The sequence below is a fragment of the Strix uralensis genome, chromosome 7 (genome assembly GCF_047716275.1).
Source record: "Strix uralensis isolate ZFMK-TIS-50842 chromosome 7, bStrUra1, whole genome shotgun sequence".
NCBI lineage: Eukaryota > Metazoa > Chordata > Aves > Strigiformes > Strigidae > Strix > Strix uralensis.
Window position 1 is genome coordinate 8,600,718 of NC_133978.1, and position 20,499 is coordinate 8,621,216.

At 36.5% G+C, this 20,499-nt stretch overlaps 1 protein-coding gene across 1 annotated transcript in view; it reads left to right on the plus strand.

Annotated features, from left to right (window-relative positions):
* Positions 1-20,499, plus strand: part of RTKN2 (rhotekin 2) — a 32,559-nt gene that overhangs the window by 8,679 nt on the left and 3,381 nt on the right. Inside the window, exons 4-10 of the mRNA XM_074875670.1 lie at positions 2,052-2,105; positions 2,994-3,111; positions 4,672-4,872; positions 9,574-9,668; positions 11,215-11,321; positions 12,350-12,481; positions 19,197-19,362. Of these exons, the coding sequence (XP_074731771.1) occupies positions 2,052-2,105; positions 2,994-3,111; positions 4,672-4,872; positions 9,574-9,668; positions 11,215-11,321; positions 12,350-12,481; positions 19,197-19,362 (873 nt within the window). The remainder of the gene's footprint in view (positions 1-2,051; positions 2,106-2,993; positions 3,112-4,671; positions 4,873-9,573; positions 9,669-11,214; positions 11,322-12,349; positions 12,482-19,196; positions 19,363-20,499) is intronic.

A 20,499-nucleotide genomic window follows, 5' to 3' on the forward strand; every position in this document is an offset into this window, starting at 1 on the left:
ACTGTGTGGGGAGTGCATTCCTTATTCCACAGATTTTCACACTTCTATTATTTTTACTTATTTATCCCCCACATGTGTGAATAAATTATGTAATTTATGTTATCAATCAATTATTTTGTCAGAAGACAATACATTAAATGTTGATCAAAAGGCATAATCATAATTTAATTTTATAAAGGAATCATTGGCTTTAAATCTGATTAATTGTAGTGCTTGAATGTATCCAATTTGAATCCACATAGATTTACAGCTAATGGTAACTGAAATTAAGGTGTGTGAAAATTGATCTTTGTTTTTGATAAATGGCAGCTCTTTCAATTCAAGAATGAATTGAAAACTCATTTGCCAGTATCATGTTAAACTTGTTCAAGTGATTGACTATCTATATCATGATGATTTTCTAAGGTGTAAATTTTTCAGCTAGCATGATATTGAAAGTGGCATACAGAAGTAATCTTTAATCTAGTACTCTAATTGTTAACAAGACCTATTGAGCGCATTAAAATTGTCGTTCAGAGTTTGCTATGATTAAAGATGAGAAAAGGCTTTTATTATAACTCTATTTTCACACTTTTAAGTAAATTTAAGACCTTTGTCTTTGGAAAGAAACATTCTGTTTTTTGTCTCTGACAGATATATTTTTTTTTTTTTAAAGTTTGAGAGAATTCTATAACTTTTAATGAAACTGTTTCTGTTTCCTTATTTTGAAAAAGTAACTATTTTTATAAACACTTACTATGCAAATGCATCTTTAGAAGTGAGAGGCAGTTTCAGAACATGGTGACATTGATTTTCAGGAAGTTGTGGCAGTCTCAAGCTGTATACTGGTAGTTCACTGTTGAAACTTCATTAGTTTTCATGAACACTTAAAAATATATGAATTTGCAAGTTTCAAAATTGAAATAGCATGTCTAATAAGATGTCACATAATATAATCAAAATTAACTTAAAATTTTTAATTTGGAATCAAAATTAAATTAAAATTTTTAATTCGGTGTAACTTCTGAAGCAGAGTGGCTACATGCAGTTTCACTTAAATAAACAAGAAGTTTTATGGGTAAAACCCTGTAGGAATACATGACAATCTGTTGCTAAAATACCACTACTGTTTTGCATCTTAGCATACTGTATGTGGATTTTTCTGTCGGCCTCATACAAAGCTCAACACTGCTCCTTTATAACAATATTGAAGATTTCTATCAAAAGACAATTGAGCTAGTGCTGTTCACTGCTGCCATCATGTGTCACTTAATATATTGCATATACTTTTAAACAACACTGTGTTGTGCTTAAGAAACCAATTTTGGATTTATAAAGCCCCCACTGCATTTGTCTTTTAACAAAGGACTAAGAAGCATTATGTCTAAACGTGAGTCCTTGAAACTGGAGGAAGATGTCACTCAGTACTGTGTTGGATTGAGTAGATAAATTGGAAAATTTGTGGAAAAAAATACTTTCCTAATATTAAAATGACAGGTATGACTTAAAATAATGGTTCTGTAATTGCCTCTCTACTATGGTTCTGAAGTAGAAGGATATTTCTGAGTTGAAATTCCCATTCAAACTGGGAATGTGATTACAAGTGATATGTTCTCTGTGGTTAGCAAAGCAAGATGTGTTTGCAGTATAAGTATCCCAGTCTTTCCACTAAAACAGGAAGTTTTTCTTCTTGCAGTCGGATGAGTGGTTTCCAGCACAAGGCAAGCAGAGTTTCAGTTTACATGTATGTATAATAATGGACTCAGAACCTCTCAGAACTGTGTTACACAGCCACTCTGAAATGTTATTTCAGGTACTTTCAAATGAGATTTAAAATATTCTTTATCCTAGCATAATTTCTAAAAGAAAAATGACACTTCAAGTTGAACTAATGGATGAATTTTCTTTTGACATGGATCATAAAATTGTAACACTTATGCTGTTCTTTGGGTAGAAGGTTCTGTTACCTCCAGAACACCAGGAAAAGAAACAAGAAACTTTGTAATTTGTTTTGATCACAGATCCACAGTATTGGCTATAACTTAATTTCCCTACTTTTTTTTTCGCTTTAGATATTCGAATACCATTAATGTGGAAAGGCTCTGATCACTTCAGCAATAAAGAAAGTATGTAAGATGTAATGAACTACTGTGATAAGCAATTGCTTGTGCCTGTAAATTTAAACTGGATGGGGAAGTCCATACTCATTTCAACCCCTTCTTTGACCTTTCAGTAGATCCATATTTTACTTTGGTTGTTGCGTAGTTGCTCTTAAGGTTGTTGGTTGTAGCAAGCTGGGTTAGTTTGAAGTCCCGTGGTTCTGTCTGTTTAAACTGTAGTCTCTGAAAATTCCAGAGGGAGCAACAGAAGTGTTGTTATTAAATGGCTAGCTGAGAAACTTCTGATTAAACATGTTGTTCTATGTCTTGTCTACACTTGAGAGAGTATATTGGAGGCTGTTTCCAGTGAGAAATTTAAATGAAAGTTGTCTGTTGGTGTTGAGTGTATTATTGGATAGTCTTCAAGTACATGCATTTTGCTGTGTCATGGAGATTAACCTTAAATCTGTTCCAGCTGTCACCTGGCATTGATTTCACTTTGATTTTCAATAGGGTCAGAGGGGCTAAGCGTGGCAAAATAGTCTAATCCTATATAGTACATTCATAAAATAATACAGCCTTTGGATCAAATGTTAGGTTTCTTTTGTTTAAAATCACTTTTGTTTTTACTAACATTTCTGAAGTTGGTAGCACAAACTACCCCTGATTATCAGGAAAAAAAAAAAAAGTTGAGTGGAGGTAGGCCTTTTTTCCCTCTGAATGTTGTTCTACCTGTACAGGCAGTTTGATAGTTCAATTATCATAAAATCTTATGATGAAAACTTATGGTGGGGAGAAGTTGAGGGCAGTTCCTTAGAGGTCTGAATTGCCATTTCTTCTACTTTTGTTTACTGGAAGCATTTAGTATTGTGATGTGTAATATGGCTAATAAAACATTTCTTTGGCTCTCTCCAGAATCACAGCGCTATGCAGTTTTTTGTTTGTTCAGAATGGGAGCTGAGGTTTTTGATACAGAGGTGGCTATTGTGGATAAAGCAATAACAGATATCTGTTTTGAAAATGTAACCATATTGTGAGTATAATTTATTTCTGTTGAATGAAGTACAAATATTGCTGTTTTCTTTTGAAAGTGTATATGATTAAGATTGGCTGAGGTCCACTAAATTTTTCTGTGGGCAGAGGAATAAGTAGAGGTCCTGTTAATTTCAGTGGATGGTGGATCCCCACCTCTGGAAAGTTGGTTTTTACATACATAATGATGCTGGTTGTCAATGTGCCACTTGAACTGTACTTCTTTTCATTTTTGCCGTGCTGAGGCATTTTTCTTTATATAAAGAGATAAACAAACTTGTACCTCAAGGATGGAATTAAATTAATACTAAAACCAGAAAGCATTATGAAAGTATAGGCATGAACATTGCACCCAGTGTTTTAAGTATTATTCTGTACAGCAGGCTACAGGCTCTTTCTACGCCTCATGTTCTGTTACACCTATATGAGCATGTGCTACAGGCAGAGTCCTTATAGTTGAAAAATACTAGACAGGAAATTATTCACTTATCTTTAAAAGTAACCTGGAAAAGAGTAGAAAGGTGTTCTCATGTACCTTTTTGTTGCTTTATAATTTTTAAGAGAGTCCTGAGAGGCACTTAACTTCCCCCCATCCACCCCTGCTTTATTTTTTATATTAGCAATTTAGATTCAGTCTCCTGAGGAAGACTGACTGGAAAGCTAGAACTATTGAAAACTTTAAATCAAGATCCTGAAAACCAAGTGGTTGAGAGAGAGTTGATCTTTAAATAAGATTTTAAACTCTCTTAAACACGTGTTCACATTAACAGTAGGGACAAAGATTTAAATCTCCTTCTTCAAAGATATGAGACTTGACCATTATAACTTTCTGTGAAATACTGCAACAAAAGCAGAAAAGGCACTCTAACTTGCCTTGTACCCCCCGAGATAAAGAAGGGCTTTTTATAAAAGCCTTTGGGATGATTTCATTGTAGGCATGTGTGTCATGACATCATTTGTACCTGAAAGATGAGGTTAGGCTCCTGGTTTGATGACTAAGCTTGAGAACAAGAGAATCAGTAGAACTGAAAACAGAGAAAGCATAGGCTGTGGGCAGAAGAACACAGCAGCAGATAGTTATGAATGATGAATTTTGTTGGTTGTAAGTGAGAGAGGGTTTTTTTGGTAATCTGGAGGGGATGGGCTGCGACTAAGGTGTCTTTAAAACAGTTCAATATGATTTAGGACTATAGGCACAGATAGGTTTTCAATCATGTGATTTTTACGTAACAGTAGAGGGCAGATTTAAGAGTGTTTGAATGTCTTGCCTGTGTATTTCCATAACATGGGTTTTTTTGAGTTTTTAACATAAACGTTGAATTTCCTGTTTGCAATTGTTTATGATTTAATTATAACATCCATCTCATGACTTCAAGACTAAGTTACTGCTGTGTACTCTAGTCTTTAATTCCATATTAATGTATGTCTTCGCCTGAATCTTACAGCATTCCTTCCCTTGATTAGAAATATATGTTATTTAATGTATATAGCAGCAGCATTCCTTGGCTGCATACTCAGTTTATCAACAAATGCTCTGAAATTTTCTCCTCCCCCTTTCCAGTGATGAAGCAAGACCAGATTTCCAGGTGAAGGTTGAAGTGTATAGTTGCTGTACAGAGGAGTCTTTATATGTAACAAACACTCCTAAGAAACTAGCAAAGAAGCTTAAAACATCCCTCAGCAAAGCTACAGGGAAGAAACTCAAAGCTGCACTGGAAGAAGACAGCACTGAATCCCTTTTGCCCGCTGACCCAGTCATCCAGTAAGCCATATATATTGATATTCTGGTTTTGTCATTTTAAAAATAGAAATAAGCCAAATATGTTGTAAATTTCTGGAAAATTGCCAAGAAAGCGATTATTTCTGTACTTACCCGAATGAAAAGAAATTTACATTTTAAATAGGAAAGAAGAAAGTAGGTGTGAATTCTGACCATGTCACTCAGCCTTGGGGCCTGATCTGATCTTGAATCACAGGAGTAGGCTTTATCTTTCTGCTATACAGTTAGCTAGCTGGTAAATCCACTGTTATTTGCAAATTCTATAATATTTTTAGTTTGATCTCTGGAGGAAATCAAGCTTGTACAATCAGTCTGTCTGTGTCCCTCTGTCCATCTACCTCTCCTTCTCTCTTTCCCATTTACTCCTTCCCCCATATTATTTTTGTACCTAGCCATTTTTGCTCATACACAACAGACAGGTAGACATGTCTTAAAGCTACAAGTTGTGTGAAAAAAAAGAAGCGTGGTATGTAGACAGGAGAAACCTCTCTTGTACCCTCTCCCCTAATGAAGCTGACTGAGCTGTTTGTTGTGCCTGTTGTGCACATGGGGGTCATTCCATTTGCTGGCTTTTCAGTAAACCTCTGGACTGTCAAGGGCACTTTACAGTTACAAGCTGCTTAACAGGAGGGTTTTTTTTAATTGACTATAGCACAGAACATTTTAAAATGACTTACTGGTTTTCAGTGTTCATAGAAATAAATGCTGTTCCCAGTAATTTACCTGTTTCCTTTAAAAAATGATCTTAAGTCTTTTATGCATTTTTTTAATGAAGTTAACTGCCTACTAATATTTCCCAGCTACTTCAATTTCATTGGGATTTAAGTAGGCCAAGTACCTAAATTGTAAATACTAATAATATTGATTTTAGAAAGCAATTTTTTCAAGGAATTACTTTTTTTTTTTTTTTTGGCTGAACAGTAAAGAATCAATGCCTAATTCTTGCCAAGTGTTGAGCGTACTCCTAGTCTATCTTCATATATCTGTTTGCCTGGATTTTAAAAGGAAACATTCAAGCATATTCTATCTTTGTCAAACTGATATTACTGTATACTGATATTACTGTTTCAATCAAAAATACACATCCAAGAGATCTTATCCAGAGAACAAAGCAAATTTTATCACTAACTTTCCAGTGTGTTCCACCTAATGACAATGTATCTTTCAATCTGCATCATCTCAGGTGGCTGTGCTTTCCACAAGCTTCTGCTGGGCAATGACACACTATCATTAGATACCGTTTGCTTCAGATATAACCACTAGCTTATTTGCTGGCTGTACTTGCTTGAATATAGCTTGTCTGTCTCTTAAAGAAGCATCATCATCAGTAGGCAGTCTAAGCAGCTACCACCTGCCTTGGGTTTTGCTTTTGGTTTCTCAATTGTGATTGTATTTTGCTTTCCTCCATCTTGAAGTTTGTTGTTTCTACTCTAAATAATCATCTCTCGGTGACTGTTACTCTCTTAACAGAGTTAAATGAACAACGATGTGTTTAATGATGGCTTTACTAGGTGATTAAAAAGATTCTTGGAAAGAAATGGGTTAGTATAGGCAGAAAATAAGTTGTCGATTTTTTTTTATAGGCTCCCCTCAGGATTTATATTAGTAAGACCTTGGTATGTAGCCCTTATAAAGGGGAAGAGATTGCAAGATTACAAGAGATCTTTCAAGTATTCCCAGAGAGTTTTACCAGTCCAGCAGGTGAAATTAAACTGCAACAAAAAAGGGAACTTTCTGTATTATATGAACACGTTTTCTCTGTAGATTTCATTTGTACAGGCCTTATTCTTTTCGGAGCACACATGAGCGAACTTCTCCATTTTCCAAAAAACTCTGTTATCCCTCTGTGTCAGACTTCTTGGCTTAGAAATCTCCCTGGTTAGTGAGGAAACTGTCAGCTTTGTAACGTCTTGCAAAAGCTTAGTGATAAAGTGCTTTGAATGGTTGCATAGGTTGGTTAACTTCAGCTATACTGATATTCTCTCTACTCTTAATTATCTCACTGTTCATTTCTATACAGTCTTTTGCCTGCTAATTTTTCTATTCTAGCTTAATTTTTTTTTCTTTTTACATGTGTCATAGAAGGAAAATGTTTAGTGCAGTTATATTATTGAATTCCATAGTAACTGGGTTGCTCTTTGGATAAATTGTTGAAGACATTCCCTGAAGTCCATTTTTATTCACTGGCAGAACTGGCCTATGCATGGACTTGTCACTGCCTTTTATGTATTGTCCTCCACTGTGCTGGAGGCATGGCTTTGGTGTCCTATGTTTGAATTGGCAAATTCATAGTGATATTTTGCTGGAAGTACATAGTCTAATCTAATGGCGTCACTTTTACGGTTGGGTTCTTTTTAGTACCTGAAGGTTACATTTGTTTTTACCTTCTATTGTTTAAAATCTGATTGAAAGGTGAGCATATTGGATTATTTTTTTTTGATTCACAAATCCTCCACTCTATATATCTGCATGAGTGAACTAAGATTGGGATTTCAAACATTGGGATTAATATTCAGGAACAGATTCTGGAATCTGAGATGAATTAATTAATATGCATCTATAGAAAGGGTGACATAATTACACCTTCCCACGCCAGTGTCTGCGTGGCAACTTTGGTGCCTCTGTCTCTTGATCAGTAAACAGATTTAACAACGAGCCTTTGCCACAGGCATGTTGTGGAGATGAGCTGATTTTTTTTTTTTTTTAATAAAGTTATTACTGGAAAAATACTATAGATGTGCAAAGTACTGAATGAGATGCAGCAGAAAGATTATTCTTTGTTATACAAAGAAACTGCCATTTAAGGCAGTTAGTTAATTCTGTGAAATGTAGAGGCAAAACATAGTCAGCAATCCTGATTAGCTAGTTAAATTTGAAAAATATTTGCAGATAAAACTTTTCTAAATTATATTGCAGTTGGCTGAAAGGAATGACTGTTACATTTTAGAACGAAAATGTTACTGTGAAGCATATTTTAAAAGTGAAGTAGCTATTTTTTTTGGCAAGGTTGTTGTGGTAATTAGTCATGCTTTAGAAAACAAGTAACTTTAAAATCAGCACAGAAGTTTTATCTGTGAGAAGAAACTGAACTTTTTGGTACAGTATAAATAGAATGGTAATGTATTGCTCAACTGCATGGCAAAACATAATCAGTGGAGAATCTTTTGTTAGGGAAAAGTCTAGCAGGCAATATATACAAATGCTGATGAGTTTTTGTTCAGATCACCCTCTTGAAATGTTTCACAGCAGTGGTTTTTCACCCAGAATGTTATATTTAATTTTCTCTTTATTCCCTTGAGATAGATGTGTAACAGACCTCTTTGCTAACATGCTACTTTTCCTCCTCCTCTTTCATTAGGGTTAGGGCTAGGTAGACATCTGCCTTGTTCCTCTGCAGAGCCAAAGATTTTAAAACCATATGTTCCCACTGTGCTATTAGGAGAAATAACATTTGAAAAATGTTATGGTAGAAAACTTTTTTAGTGATGTTAGTTCAGTAGTGTCTTCTCACCTTTTACACCACTAAGCTATCTTATGCTGTACTGAAAATATTCTAAGGATCTTACGCTAGATCCTGTTAGGGGAAGTAGTTAGTGATTTTGAGGGGTTTGTTTTCTTGTGAACTTTGTTTAAACTGCCATTAGCCAGGTGGAATTCTTACTGCATTGCTGGACTGTAAATCTGTTACTTGGTCTGAAGAGTATTTGGGGGAAAAGGTTAAACATGTACCAAATTTATACTAGTTTATTCCGAGAACTGCATTCCACATGCACTGTGCTGAATTGTAAATGTAATTTTTTTTTTCCCTAGGCAAAATCCAAACCAAAGATATAACATTCTGAAACCTGTGAGCAAGAGTGCTTTATGCTACAAAACTGACTGTAGGATTTCTGCACAGATTTCTGTGTGCGAAGAATCAAGCTATTAAATACTATTTAAAAATACATATATAAACAACTGTTCTATAAAGTGTAGTCTACACAGGCAAAGCAAAAGAGCAGAGCAATATGGAAGAGCAGTATAAAGCCTTTTAATTTTTAACCTGTATTTTCAGATAGTTTATATCATCAGTTGTTCTATTAACTATAGCAATTTTTGAACCTATTACCAAATCTAGTTGATTTGGGCCTAGGAATAAAATTTGTAAAACTATTAAAAGTTACTTGGTGTCTGACCAGAGGACAGAAATGCTTTTAGCATCCTCAGGGTGCAGAGAGGTTGGATAGCCCAGCCTTAACACCTGGGTTGGGCAGCTGCTGGCTCAGCAGTAAGCATGAGCCCAGCTCGAAGGCAGCGGCCACATGAGAAACTTCCTGGCTGGCAGGTCCAAGAGAGGTGGTGTTGAAAGAGCCACCTGATGGGGCCCTGTGGCGTTGGCGTGGAAGTTGTGGGGTGGAACGGAACCGGGGCTATGCACAGGGTGGAGGGAGAAGATAGCGATAGAGGAAGCAGACGAACAGACTGTGGGACAGTGGTGGTTTACAAAGAAATCCAGAGATGGAGGAGTTCTGTGGGAAGAGGTTGGAAGGTGGCAATCTGCGGGCATTGCCAGATGTTGCCTTGCACCTTGGCGTTCCTGGGTACCCAAATGTGTTCTCTCAGGCGTGTGTAGACTCCCTTTAATTACTGCCTGAGCAACGTGAAACAGAAATGTCTTAAACGTGCCTTTTCTTTCACGTTTAGTGGAGCAAAGTACAGTTTGCTAGCATATACCACTTTGGGACTGGAGAGTGCTGAGCCCAGTTTCAGGACCCACAACCTTACCATTACAGGAAATGGTAAGTACATATGGTTTCAATTTAAGGAAATAAAAAACCAGTAACATTTTGCATTTCTTCCTCTTGTAAACTGAAGAGCTTAAAAAGATTATTTTTCTTGATACTTAATATAGAACAACTTTAATAAAATATTTAACAGCTCTAAAATAGGCATCTGTACACAGCTGAATAAACTCTAAGTTGAGTAAAATTTCAAGTCCAGATGAAAATTTAATTCTTTTGGGAGTTTCTTCTGTCATTTGCATCTCAGTCTTATGTGAGTTGTAGCTATATACAAATTATTTCCCCTTCCTCACAACCAAGGAAGGGTATCAGAATGAAGAACCGCTTTTTCCTTGGTAGTCAGAAGGAAAGTAGAAAAAATAGCTTCAGTTCAACTAGGTTGTTTCAGGCCCAGATTTAACACAGGACGTAAGCATGTGTGCTTGCAATTTGCGTTGGTCGCTGTACTTCGGCTCTGGGACAGCACAAGTTGGCAGCAGTCAACCTAGGTGCTACCGCAGGGACTATGATTATGCTGCAACTGAAGGTAATGTTTTAAGTAGCAGGACTACAGTTTTTGATAAGTCGTCCATTATTTTCTGAAAGGATTGCCCCTCCCATAAGCCACCCTCTAATTTTTAACTTAAGACATGGGACTTTCACTGTCTTTCACTGTAGTTTCTGGGAACTTTATCTTTTACTTGGGTAAACTTGACCTCAAAGAGAATTTCATTCTTTACACTTCATTAATTCTGAATAAGTATAGATTTGAAGATTATGGGGCATTTGTTTCTTGAAGGGTTGGATGAATAATTCTGAGAATCTTTGATATTTGTAAGCCTTTCTTTGTTAGTACTTTATACTCTTTCTTCTTCAAATTCCTTTTTCTGTCATGCATTTACATAACTTAGTCTGGTGACAAATGACATACCTGGATATTTTGGTTCATTACAAGCATTTCTAAAACGTGACCAAAGACAGAGTCATGTCAATGGAATGTCGTATTACCTGCTTCTAATTAAGGAAGAGAGAACCTATTACATAGCAGAGCTGACTGAGGAGGGATATTCCAATTCCTTAGAAACTCCTTGGAATCCTAAATGCTTTCCTAGTGCTGAAGACAGAAGTAAATACAAATTCTAAGCCTTAATAACACAATCTGAAGCCAAATGCTCATGTGTAAATGTAGCTGTGTGCCACGATGGGGTGGGCTCGGGGATCCTACTTACGTGAGATGGCCCCTGTACTTATCTTTCAAAATGTTTCTATCTGTGAAATGAGATTTAGAGCTATATTTTGTGTAAGAACAACTTGTTCTTGCACAATAGTATCTCAATTTTTACTTGAAATTCTTCTGAAATTTTTTTTAATTAAAAAAACTTACTGAAGACTAAAAATCAGTTTTAGTCTAATCCTATGGGATGAAATATCTTTCCTTAAATACAAAAAATACTTATTTACATTCATGACCTTAATGTAAAAATGGATGTAGAAATCTAACCTATATATTTAGGGCAGATGTTCAGAACTGTTTGTCTTTCTTTTGCCTGGTCTTTTCCCCCAGAGGAATCCTCTTTTTGGCTGCCCCTGTATGGAAACATGTGTTGCCGTTTAGTTGCTCAGCCTTCCTGCATGACTAGGGATATGATGGCAGGATTTCTTAATCAGCAGGTAGGAAGACCTTGCTTGTGTTTACATCCTCTTCTGTTAATAGCTGTTGCTAAGAGTCAATTGTTAAAACATTTGCCTTTACCTGGAGTGGTTTCTTGAGAACTGTTATTTTTCACCCGTTCTACCTAGAGCAAGGGTAAAATTTATCTCACAGCTGCATTTACAAAACAGTATCCTCAGTGGCTAAGCATGAAGAAATAAATGTTTCCTTGGTGTGCTTATCAATAAAATTGTTTAGGCTGTTACATAAAGATCAAGTATAGTTGTTGTTTCAGAATTGGTTTAGGCTGGTATTTGACAGCAGCAGTCCTAATAATCCTGTGGCTCTCATCCTTGTACATAACTCTTGTTGTGCTAGCACAAGAGTTCGTATCACAGCATAGTGAATCTGACTGGTGAACTGAGCCATATTTAGAGTCCTCCCTTCAAAAATGGTTCGTGTGAACTCAGCTTACTTCTTTATTTTGGCTCATTGCACAACTAGGCAAACAAGAAGGTGGTAGTGAAGGGACAGAGGGGCTGGGTCATTTGTCAGGAGTGCTGAATTACAGGCTTTAAACTGGTTGTGAAACTATAAATGCATTTATGAAAGCTGTTCAGAAAATTCATTTGTGAAAGTGGAAATTCTAGACAAATGTCTTTGCTTGGTATTTGTTGAATGTACTGTGTAGTTCCAAAGTGATATACTCTTTTTATTTCTCTTATTGTGTAATTACTGTAGTTAATGAAGGTCGTTTCCTTCTTACAGTAGACACCAGTTCTAGATTTCAGATTCTTGCAGATTCTGTATTGCTAGTGTCACATGGCAATAAATCTACAAAAAACTTAAAACACTGAGAGACACTTAAAGTATTATTAACATTTCAAAAATCAGTGACTCTGAAATGTCCTGCGACAGAAAGTATTTGTTTTGAAAAAGAATTCAGTGTGGTTAAGTTTTGATCACATAGGACTGATCTGTGTATACTTTGTAATATGCTCTTAATTTGTAGTTTGTTTGGCAATTTCTGACTCTTTCTTCCCTTTAGCAAATGATAGGAAGCCTAACTAGCTGGAGGAGGCTGTATTGCGTACTAAGAGGTGGCAAGCTCTTTTGTTATTACTCACCAGAAGAAATTGAGGCAAAACTGGAGCCAACATTGACAGTTTCCATCCACAAGGTACAATTGGTTGTATGGAGTTTTTTGTTTTGGTTTGTTTTTTGGTTTGTTTTGGGAGCAGTTGTTTTTGGTTTAACACATACCTACAGTCATTTGGACTCTAAGCTGCTGGTATGCAGAATGCTTTATAGGTAGCATGTGGGTGGGATATGCTTCAGTGAAAGTTGCAGTTGCCGAATTTTTTAGCAAGGACATTACATTTCTTAGCTGTGGATGTAATTTCCTTCTATTGCATTAGTCTGGTTAACACAGAGGTAAAAAGGAGGATGTTTTTCTTTAGGAAAAGTGATAACTTTTTATATGACAGTTCCATAAGACAGCCATTGGAAATGTATTGCTTACAGTCCCTTAGCAATGCTCTGTTAGACTTTTGTCCTCAGCGAGGTAGAATTTTAACAAAAGCTTTCTTGTTGTTGTGTGTTATTTGGCCACAGTCTTACTTAATTAGAAAGAGAGCTGGAAAATTGTTCAAAATATTTTACTGCCTTAAAATAAGCTGCTTTTCTTAATACTGATTTTGTACAGGCACAATAACTTTGGAAGTTCTGTTCTCTAGGTTGACATTATTGCTGCTTTTCATACCCTGATTGGAAAGGCTGAGTTTAAAATGTAAAGTTAGAATGTTACTTACTATTTGGCTAAAGAAATGTTCAGTATTTAATTTGAAGTAATATTTAAGTGTTCAATTTAGGAAGGTTATTGGAAGGACCTTCTAGAATGGTGAACATTAGTGTGCACAAATGCTTTCAAAAACTGTTTTTTGGTGCAGTCATCGAGAGTTAATATCACATAAGGATGAGCAGAGGAATTTAGTGTTATTTGCAATTGACATAGCTGGATTCCTCTTACATAGGTAAACAGAAACATTTGGAAACTGTGTTAAGCACAGGTCGATCTGGATTCAGCTGCTGTACTACTGTGAACGCCTGATTGCCAACACTAATTCCGAAAGAAGCATTCCTCCCGTCCAGTTGCTTGTTCAGCCTGCTGTGCTGCTTTATGCCAGGACAGGCATTAGGGCAGCTGACTGATGAATTGGACAAGGGAACTGATGTGGGTTAAAATTAGCTCATTTTGAGGGCAGGAGGAAGGTTGGCTTCAACTGTGGTTGCCTTTAATAAATTCTCTTATCCAGTTCACTACATGGCTACATAAATGCTTGTGTGGTACAAGAAAGGGGCTAGGCTATGATTGGGAATGCGTAGGGACATGGAGTAATGAACTGCTTCGTACAACAGCAGTATTAGCTTTTGGGGGCTTTAAAGCTTCTGGAAAATATGACTGCATTCTCACCTAGAGTGAGACTTGTATATAAACCAAACATTTAAACTAGGTATAACAATGTGACCTGTTTGTGTTAGGACTTCTTTTTTACTGTGCTAAGATTTAAATTGATTCCTTAATTAAAAACACCTTTCTGCTAGTGCTGTATCTTTTAACAAAGTCATTTTTTCTTCCAGCAGTTCATGCATTTACATTAAATAAGTGTTTGGACTGTGATGTATATTTAAGCAGGTTTACTTGCTTACCTCTTCAGTCACTTTTAATTATACTAGTCAGCCTTTGCCATAATTCTGTTTTCCAGCTGTTCACAATATCAGTTAAGAAATGGTAAACTTTAGTAAATTATAGAATGTCTAAATCCATATTCTAAAATGTAACAGTAATATTTTAAAAAATTATCTATCAGGCTACCTCATATCTTTCCTTGGAGATCTCTCTTTTGATCTATATCTTAGTTTTGCATTTCCTTTTAAAATAACCTTGTTCTACTATGGTATTTTACACCTCCAAGTTAACAATACACTTAGAATCTAAAATCCAGCTTAATAAGCATTTGCTGGGAGACTGTCCGCACGTTTGCATAGTATCCTTAAAGCTAACATGGAGAAGGTACATAAATCATTTATCATACCATTTTATAAAAATGTCAGACTGCTGGAGAATGTGACAGTGAATCCTTCTTCAATTTAAATTAAAACCAGAAAAAAGTTGCAATTTAAAACATATTTGGATACTTTACTGCTTAAACAGTTTCTCTTGAAAATAACTTCATGCCTGCAGATACTTTTTGATTCCTTTGTTACGAAATTTCTCTTGCAGATTAAATGAAAGCAAACTAATCATATGGGCTTGTCTGCTACATGTTGTTATAGAAACAGCAATTTCAAAATGAAAGTTGAGATTGAACATCAACTCTAGATGTTCTAACTAAAATCTCTTCTGGTTGCATATGTGGCATTTTCATTTGCAATGTGAAGCTGATCCTTTACATGTAATTGAAGGATACTTTCTGAAAAGTAATGAAATCATCTGGATTTATGAGAAACTCTCTGGAAAATATTCACACTGATAGCCTTATTTCCCATTCCCTTTGAATTGAGACTTGAAGAAGCCATTAACACCAGCAAAGTCATTACTTCAACTTCAGATGACTTCACTGCTACTGCTGTTGAGCAAGAATGGTTCTGCAGTTCCTATTATGCAAGTGCTACTATTATTGTTCCAGCTAAATGTGATTATAACATATTATATTGCACAACTAAGTAGGAAAAGAGAAATGATATTTTCTGTAGCAAAGAAAATTTGCTGGAATCCTATTTGAACAAGAAATGTTCCTTATGGGCCAGTTCCCGAAATTTTTTCAAGCTTTCTTTATTTTGAAATGATTAATAAAGTCCTTGCCTACACCTGATAGCTTAGCACATTGGTGCATGTACCAGCAGTTCACGTTAGTTGCTCAGTATTTGGAATACATGTTCTATTGTGTTCTGGTCATAGATCATAAAATATTTTTGTGCCAGGTATGCCTGAAGCTTGAGGAATTCTGGGACACCGCTTCGAATTAATGTAGGCCTATGATTTCCTCCTTGGCATATTTTGCCAGTGCAATCTTTGCTCTGGTGCCACACAGTGCAGCAGGCCCAGAGCTATCTCCATGTTCGTGCTAATCGTTGAGGTGAACAGGATGAACGACAACAAAGTGTTTGCAGCCATGGGCTCATGGTTCATAGACTGGTTGCTAAAGGAGTGAACGGACAAAATTAAGCTGGCGTTTTTGCAGACTGTTACCCTGAATGACAGTTCTTGTTGGAACGTTGTTCTGGGCTAGGTCAGGTAGAGAAATTAATTGGAAAATTAGTGATGGCTGCAGCAGCATAACTTCAAGGGAACCATGCAGTATTTCAAGGGAACCAGGGAGTTCATGCTTGGACTGGAGCAAAAGGATATCGATGTGAGTTCTTGACCATGTGAACATTTAGGGAGCCAGTAATATGAGCAATATTGTCTGTGTGTGTCAGGGAACTCCAGCAGTGGTGAAACAAGAGCAGCCATGAAAATATCTGTGTTCTCTGTAGTAAGGACTTTGTCCCACTGGTTGGCTTAGACAACCCTTCATACATGTGAAAATATTTTGGAAAAGCACAGACTAAGTGCCTCCAAATGTCTGGTATCTCACATCACATTGCTCAATTTAGTCCTGCAATTGCTTGAAAGAGATTGTGGATGCGGGCAGGGAAAGCAGATATAATACCCAGATCCCACACGGTGGACCTTATAACACACATGCTCAGATTGAGTGGTTTGGAAACTATGCTTTATGGCTCCCTGGTGCTCCGCAGAATGCTGGCTGGTCATATAATGCCATCTCCTTCTGGTTTTTAGCTGCTGCATTCCACCGAAGATAGCTAAAATGACACTGAATCCTAATATTGCTTTTCCATGTTATAGGTACACGTTATACTTAGCATCCAGTGGCCACAAGGATGTTAAATTAATCCAAGTTCACAAAACACTGAAGATGAAGGGAGAAAATATTTGTAGCTGATCTGGTGAATTTGGTCTTGTGCATTAATGTGTTTGAAAGCCATAATTTTAAATTTAATCATATTTCCCTGCTTGCCTAAAACAGACCCCATGGAAATTATTAACATTACAGCAGAAACCAACACATGAACAGATTATATTTTGTTTCCAGTGTTGTGTTGTTATTTTGTGGTTTATTTTTTGGTACTAAAAACATGAAAGAAGTTTGTTACATATGATTTCGTTTGTTTAGTCTTAAAATAGATACACAGAACTGGATCTTAGGTTATTCAGTATTTTTTCTCAAGAACTGTAATTTGTTTTGATGTCTTAAAATGATCTTTATGACCAGTGCTCCTCTGTGTTGGGATTGGCTTAGCAGGGAAGTGTTACACCTCAGCAATAAAAAAGTTCTCTCTCTTTTTTTTTTTTTTCTTTCTGGTTTTTGTTTTTGTTTTGTTTTTAACTTAAAAGATGAGCTTTGCAGAGAGGTATTATCAGGCAAAGAGATTTTTTGATTTGGAGGGGAAAATATAGAGGAAGGTTCATATTTCCATTCCATTTAAAAAAATCTATCATTTTCCCATTTAGTCTTTCCCCACCTTCAAAAAAATAATCTGTTGCATATAGGGTGTAAAACTGGCTTCAGCTTCCCTGAAAAAGTCATTTGAGTTCAAGATTCAACTCAGTTTTTCCTATTCCGATCTACTGATTGCTCTGGTCTTTACAATAGCTTTAGCAGAGTTGGCTCAGTTGTCTATAAGACCGTGAAAAGTTGAGCATTATTATAACATGGTACCTTAAGACCCTTTTTTTGTTTTGCTTTGGGATTTTTGCTTTTTGTTTGGTGGTGGGGTTTTTTGTTTGTTTTGTTGTTTTTAAGTGGAAGTGGGCATGTAGTGTAATTCACCCAAGCTTGGTAAATTCATCAGCCCATTACTGTAACGGCATCTTGTATCACTCCTTAAATATTCAAGCATCAGATATAGATTGTTGCTTGAGGATTTATCTTCTCTGAATAATACCATAGTTGTGGGATAAAACCTGCAGCAAACATCATTAAATAAACTTGTGTGTATGGTATGCTTGAAGTTCTTACCTGTCAAATGTTAATCTATTTGATTTAATTTTTTTGCTGGTATCTATGGTTACCTGAGTTAATGGGATATAGAGCACTTATGGATGAATTACTTCATCTCCTATTTTTAGACAGAAGAATTTAAATGAGCATATCCATCAGATATGCTACAAGCAGCTGTTGGTATTTCAAATGGTTACTTCAGTAATGCATTTAAAATCTGGGGAATGTTCTGTAGAATAATTTTTGTTTTTCTGAGTATCAGAACTAGGCTTATCCCCATGGGATCCCATGTGTAAATTTAATTTCTGTAGGTGTGTGTTTAACATCTTTAGCAGATGTTTGACATTTGGTTGAATTGTGTAAAAAGGAATGTGGTTGCTCTATCCCCACTGTATTTTGAGGAATGCCCTGAGGCCATCTTTGTGGTCAGATTCACTGTCCATCCAGACAGGAGATGTTTGAACACAACCCTGGCTGTGGTTGTTAGCTTCCTTCAAAATCTGGGACACTCCCTGTGCCGGGGGACACCCTTGTGTGGCAGGAGGGTCCTGCATGGTCTTAACGTGCATTAGGTGGCCTTGTGTCCTGCCAGGCCCCGGGCCTTCCAACCGTAGGGTGCCGGCTGGCTTCCAGGTGCTGAAACTCATCACCCCATCAAAATCCTTTTAAGAGCAGTGTTATAATAGGCCATTGCCTGTTCACTCAGTGAACAATGTATATGCAAAGATATTCCCAGGGTTTCTGCTTTTACTTTTGTAAATAATGTTAATTATTTTAATGTGTTCATGTTTTGATGAGCAGCAATGTTGACCAGTTGCGGTCTAGAAATTTTTTCAGTTGTGTTTTTTCAGACTTTTACTAAAATCTTTTAGTATTTTACACATGATTTTTTTTTTTCCACTCAGTGGTGTTTTTTTTATTGTAGTAATGCCATAACAAAGAAACTAGATACTATGAAAATACCACTGGATGTAGTCAAGGTGATAAAAATCAATTGAACTACGTCCCCAAACAGAAGGGGAAACCTTGGCTGTAACAGTGCCGCTCTGTAATCTGAGTCTTTTTAACATTAGCTGAAGAAGTTTGATAGACTTGTGATATACTTCTCATATATATTTTTAATTGTTTCTATGTAGCTCTCCCTAATTAAGGCAAAACTAAAATGTCTATTTTCAAATGACAAACAGGATTTTTTTATATTAGAGCAAAATGTTTTTTCATGCTAGAAATTTGTTCTAGATGGGTAACTGCTACAAATGGTCCTTTAAATGTGGACTAGATAAGTTTCTTTTTAAATTTCTTATAACTATAGTATTAGCCCTGAATGTCCTGATTCACTAAAATAAACATAAAATAGATACAAGTTTAGAATATATTGCATAGACAATGGCCCACAGACATACAGTAGGAGACCTAAATAGCAGCCGTAACAATGTGGTTGTCCAGCTGAGGAGTTCAGAGAAAAGGAGCTGCTTGCTGTTATTTTAGATTATTCACTAAACTACTGTGAAGAAGAACGAACAGTGTGAAATGAGCTGGTGAAGGCAGAGGGAGGGGAAACACACAACATACATTCTGTAATTCAGAACTAAATTGCCATAATGTGCTCCATTCCCTTATTTTCGTGTTTTATGCCATTTTAATAGTTTTATGAGAAAGTATTTTTATAAGCAGTTCTTGACATTAGTTTGGTTTTTTTATTAATTGGAAATTAATCTGGATTAGATAAGAAGCCAAATGATACCTCCCTTACACTGTCATTGGCCATAAGGTAATACCAGTGTGGACCTGAACCAATGACTCATTACCACAGTTTGTCGTTCCTAGGAAACCAGAATTCGAGCAGTGGATAAGGACTCCAAGAGAAGAACTAATAACTTCTCTGTTATCAACCCTGTATCTGGAGAGGCTGTGACGCATCTTTTTGCTGCTGACAGTAGGGATGAACTTCATAAATGGATGGAGGCTTTCTGGCAGCACTTTTATGATCTGAGTAAGTAAGCGGGCAGTGCTGGCACTATGCCCTCCAAGTGGGGTGTTATGTAACATCAAAGGGATCTTCGAACAATTTGAGTTGGAATTGCCTCATAAGCCTTTGTTTGCAACGATGGGAAGAAAAACGTTCTTCGGGATAATATTAGGTGGTGCTCTAAGCCATTGGAAGGCAAATGTTTGACTAAACCAAGGTCCATGTGTTGAGGCTGGGTTTTTGCAGGAAATCAGAAGCAGAATATGTCCATCAATCTCAAAAGAACTTGCTCTCTCTTAGCAGTGTTCTAAGTAATTTTTTAAGGACAGCTGAATTCTCACCATCTCTTCCTCCACTGTAGCAGGAGGAGTCCACCTCTGCCTGGGCATCCTACCAGTGGTGTGTTGGTTTTGTGAGATTCTGCACATATGAAACCTTTGGGCATGGAAGCCTTAGTGGGAAGTGCTGAGGATGCTGGATTCCTTTGGGGCCTTGGCTAGGATGCAGGCTCAGCCAGCCCTTGCAAGTAGGCACATACATATATATATATATATATATATATATATATATACATACACGGGATTTCTTTGCTCAGCAGTATTATGGATGAATGAAATTGCAATTTATTGCAATGGGGATTACGTGATTCTGTTGGTAATTCCAAGATTTTGGTACCCCTTGTCACATGGGAATATGCTCATCTAGCCACGCTCCAGTCCATCCATGCAAATACACACTGCTTACTTGAACCTGGTAAAAGCTGTACCTGAGGCTTGGTAACAGATGATATGAGATGATAAATTGACACTCTGATCCTTCGGCTAACCTCTGGAACAACGCTGTTCTTACATGAGAGAAGAAATTCATTTATTGCTGTAAAACAGTGAAACGGTATTGAAGTAGTATACTGTGTTGTTTGTTTAACCGAATATTTATTATAAGAACTATATAGATTAATTTGTCTTCATCTTTTTCCTCTACTTTAGTAGTTTGTCTCACAGGTTTATTAAGAGTAGAGTACAACTGTCAGTTATTATGCTGCCATTGACAAGGTATAGTTCCTGATAGTCATTTTTATCAGGTCAAAAACCAGAACCAGGTCAATTAATGAAATATCAGTCTTTAGTCAGAGGCCACACCAATAAAATCAGTGGATTGAGG